Source organism: Perognathus longimembris, chromosome 18 (genome assembly GCF_023159225.1).
Source record: "Perognathus longimembris pacificus isolate PPM17 chromosome 18, ASM2315922v1, whole genome shotgun sequence".
Lineage (NCBI taxonomy): Eukaryota > Metazoa > Chordata > Mammalia > Rodentia > Heteromyidae > Perognathus > Perognathus longimembris.
Window position 1 is genome coordinate 49378107 of NC_063178.1, and position 3612 is coordinate 49381718.

Sequence of the window (3612 nt, forward strand, 5' to 3'; positions counted from 1 at the left end):
TATTAATCTGATTATAATGTGTCATGATTTTGAAAATATTTGAAATGGCATAGTTTGGGATAACTAGCTCAATGGCTACACAAACTCTGTTCTTGGCCATTTCTGCTTTCAATTCACAAAGAACCCATAAACCGTTCTCAACTTCAAAGGTTAACAGTCCCACCCAATTCCAGCTGAAGTGAAGCAGTAAGGAGACCATGGCAGTTGCTAGCAATGTTTCCTTTGAGGCCAGATGATAGAGACCAGGAAACATATTGTGGTCACTCAGGCTGTGATCAAAAGGCCCAGAGGTAAGCTACAGGGAATGAAAATTGTATGCACCATGAATGAGAAGATTAACATCCATCATAATCTCAGTCATGATGTATATTGTCATGTGAAATTGGTGGAAGGTAGGTTTTGCTTTTAGGTTTTGAAAGAAAATTTTTAGAAAATTAATGTACAATGTATCAAAAGTTTGTACATTTTTCTTGGGCTGGGGATATAGCCTAGTGGCAAGAGTGCCTGCCTCGGATACACGAGGCCCTAGGTTCGATTCCCCAGCACCACATATACAGAAAACGGCCAGAAGCGGCGCTGTGGCTCAAGTGGCAGAGTGCTAGCCTTGAGCGGGAAGAAGCCAGGGACAGTGCTCAGGCCCTGAGTACAAGGCCCAGGACTGGCCAAAAAAAAAAAAAAAAAAGTTTGTACATTTTTTTCTTGATCTCTATCACCGTTTACATCCACTCTTGTCATCTATATAGACCTCATTTATTCCTTGAGTTTACTGGGTCTATTTTCACATATATATGATGAATACTACATTTATTTCCCCAACCACCTATAGTTTATTGCTCTTACCCTTTCCACATCCACGTAACACCACCCCCTCCATTCAGAGAAGGTATGTTTCTGTTTTCTGGTGTCCATTTTTTTGTTTTTTTTTTGGGTGTTTTGCCAGTCCATTTTTTTGTTGTGTTTTTTTTTTTTACTTTGATTTTTTTTTAATAGCAGAACTCCAGACACACGGAAACACACAAAATCACTGATTTGTGGTGCTGCCTTCCACACTCCTTCCAGGTTTGGCCAGTGACTATGCCTCAGAGAATTTTCCAGTTCAACCCCATATACAAACTTGAAGTAGGTGGCGATGCTTGTCTTCTGTCTTTACCTCTTCCAGAGAGCCATGAAGGGCAGGAAGCTCCAGGAGAGTGCAGCCGACTTAGAGTAACAGCACTGGAGGCAGCATTTGGGGTGCACTCATGAGTCTGCACGCTTGCTGTCCTGCAGGCGCTCTTCTCTTCTTACAGGTGCTGCTTTCTGTATCTTCCGGTCTGCATCACACTGGCTGGCGAGTGGGGCTCATGAATAGCAATGGAAACATTGCGTCATGGAGTCCACAATGATGAAATCTCAACACAGAAGCTACATCTCAAAACACTTATTTCAAGGTAATGAAACAAATTACTTGTGTGGCCAGGAATGCTTGACTTTCTTTCTAAAACAACAACTTAAGGTAGATTTTGCTTCATGCTGTATCTGGTAACTCATCTCTCCCACCAATATTGAAAACACCCCTTCCTCTATCTCGGGCTCCAAACTGACTGGGGATGGCCATATGGAGTTACTTCATGCTCAGGAAGCAAATGTACCCCTCCCCCGCCCTTGATTAATGTCAACTCTTTCTTTAAACACAATGGGGCTAAGATGGAGGCCTCACTTCCAAAAGCAAGGACACCAGAGCTGGGGCAAGCAGACAGCTGAGGGTCAACCAGTCATCAGACTCAGACAAGAGGGGATGTGAACACTGATGTCTCGCCAACATCTTCAAAACCCATCCATCCTTTTATCTAATCAAAATCAGGGAAGGGAGAACACTGGCATATATTACCCACGACCAACTTTCCCTAAAAAAATGGGAATCAATGTGCTCTAAAGTCTATCAAACAGGGGCAGCCAGCTTCCACCAAGTACTGAGACATGTTCTGCCCAAAATACTTTGTTTCCCTAGAATTATAGACTGTCTTCAAGTTCAACTGTATTATATGTAATAACTGTTCCTTTGCTGTCAGCAAAACCGGAGCCATTTCTTTTGAATTCCAAAATGGATAACATCAATGTAGAATGAAGGTGGATTTTTTTTTATCATTATAACATAGATGAAATCAAAAGCTCTGCCACTGTCCCTCCATTCACACCTTTCAAAGGTCCTTTCCTCTTTTCACATGAATTCATCGGAGTCATTGCAATCCTGATTTGAAGACATATCCTCAACTTTCATTAGGGATGAATAGCTCCTAAGTTCGTCCATTTCCCTCTTTTTCTTCATCTCTTCTTTCTCTCTCTTCATTTCCTGAATTTGGGCTTTTTTTTCATTCCTTTCTTCCCAGTCTCGGCCTTCCTTTTCTGCTGCCAGGTCTGGGAACCTCTCTGATTTAGTCTTTTCTAACCGGTTCAGGATCTCATTCACTTTCTTCTCTACTGTCACAATTTTTACGTCCTTCTGCCTGTGAAAGCCTATCTGCCCCACATCCACGTCCACTGTTTTCTTCAGGTTAGACCACGGTGTGTACACCACATTGACGTTGTTCATCTTGCAGCCTTGAATGCTGTTGGCCTTCACGAGGTGGGCACAGTCCATTAGCACCTCCTTTGGAATGTCTTCTATCTTCTCTCCCTGCAGGCATGAGGTTATAACAAGCAGGGGCTCTTCAGTTCTATTACAGAACACTTATGTAATCGAAGGTATACATGAGCCAAAGAGATTTTGTCCACATGAAACCAAATATCTTCTGGCCAGCCATACTTTATCAGATCTTCATTTTCATATTTATCCTTTCCCATGTAAATAGTGTAAGTGGATGAATTAGCGCCACTGCTGCTGAAGTAGAACACCATGGTCCCGGCGGCTGCTCCGCCACCCCCGCGCCAACTGCCACACTCGGAGGCCCGAGCTCCCGGGACCCACCAGTGCCGCGACCGCTGCTCGCCGGAACGCAGGCGTGCACTTCCGGGTTACGTCGGGTCACGTCACAAAGCCATGCGGCCAGCGCCCTCTTTGTTTTGTTGTTTTTTGTTTTTTCGGTGTTTTTCTAGTCCTGGGTTTGGACTCGGGCTTCATTTTGCTCAAGGCTAGCACTCTGCCACTTGAGCCACAGTGCCCCTTCTGGCCTTTTCTATATATGTGGTGCTGTGGAATCAAACGTAAGACTTCATGTATATGAGGCAAGCACTCTGGCCACTAGGCTATATTACCAGTCCCTGATCTTCATTTTTTATACTGTCTGTACACCATTAAATTCTGCCCAATATGTACCATAATTTAGTCAGATTCATTATGTACCTTTATAAGTGGATGTGTATATAATCTATATATGTTTTAATGTTTCATGTTCCTATTTTCAACTCTACATTAGATATAAGAGAAAAATTACCTCCTTTCTCTGTCTGAGCCTGACGTACTTCATTGAATATATCTTACATTTTAGTGTGTGTATTCAGGGTAATGGTGGTGGTACAGGGCCATGAACACAGGGCCTCATGCATCTCATGGCTTTTTCCCTCAAAGCTACCATCTACTCACTGAACCACACATAACCATCTGCTATTTTCAGGTTAGAAATACCTGTCCTG

At 43.1% G+C, this 3612-nt stretch overlaps 1 protein-coding gene across 3 annotated transcripts; it reads right to left on the reverse strand.

The window, feature by feature from the left end:
* Positions 1-1922: 1922 nt before the first annotated feature.
* LOC125366823 (coiled-coil domain-containing protein 25-like) lies at positions 1923-2965 on the reverse strand. 3 transcript variants are annotated; one of them, XM_048367542.1, is made up of 2 exons: positions 2762-2965; positions 1923-2656 (listed from the first exon to the last, which is right to left on the reverse strand). In XM_048367542.1, exon 2 carries the CDS (start codon positions 2618-2620, stop codon positions 2201-2203), a length of 420 nt encoding a protein of 139 aa, XP_048223499.1. In that variant the 5' UTR covers positions 2621-2656; positions 2762-2965; the 3' UTR covers positions 1923-2200. The 3 variants fall into 3 exon arrangements, with proteins under 3 accessions (XP_048223499.1, XP_048223498.1, XP_048223500.1); XM_048367541.1 differs by having other exon boundaries at positions 2711-2965; XM_048367543.1 differs by having other exon boundaries at positions 2704-2965.
* Between the last annotated feature and the right edge of the window lie 647 nt (positions 2966-3612).

Excerpts from the sequence above, each read along its gene's own strand:
- LOC125366823 (XM_048367543.1), bottom strand. The coding sequence starts at position 2,877 with ATGGTGTTCTACTTCAGCAGCAGTGGCGCTAATTCATCCACTTACACT. Across the intron at positions 2,657-2,703 it reads TTCGATTACATAAGTGTTCT|GGAGAGAAGATAGAAGACAT; the intron begins GTAATAGAACTG and ends TCATGCCTGCAG.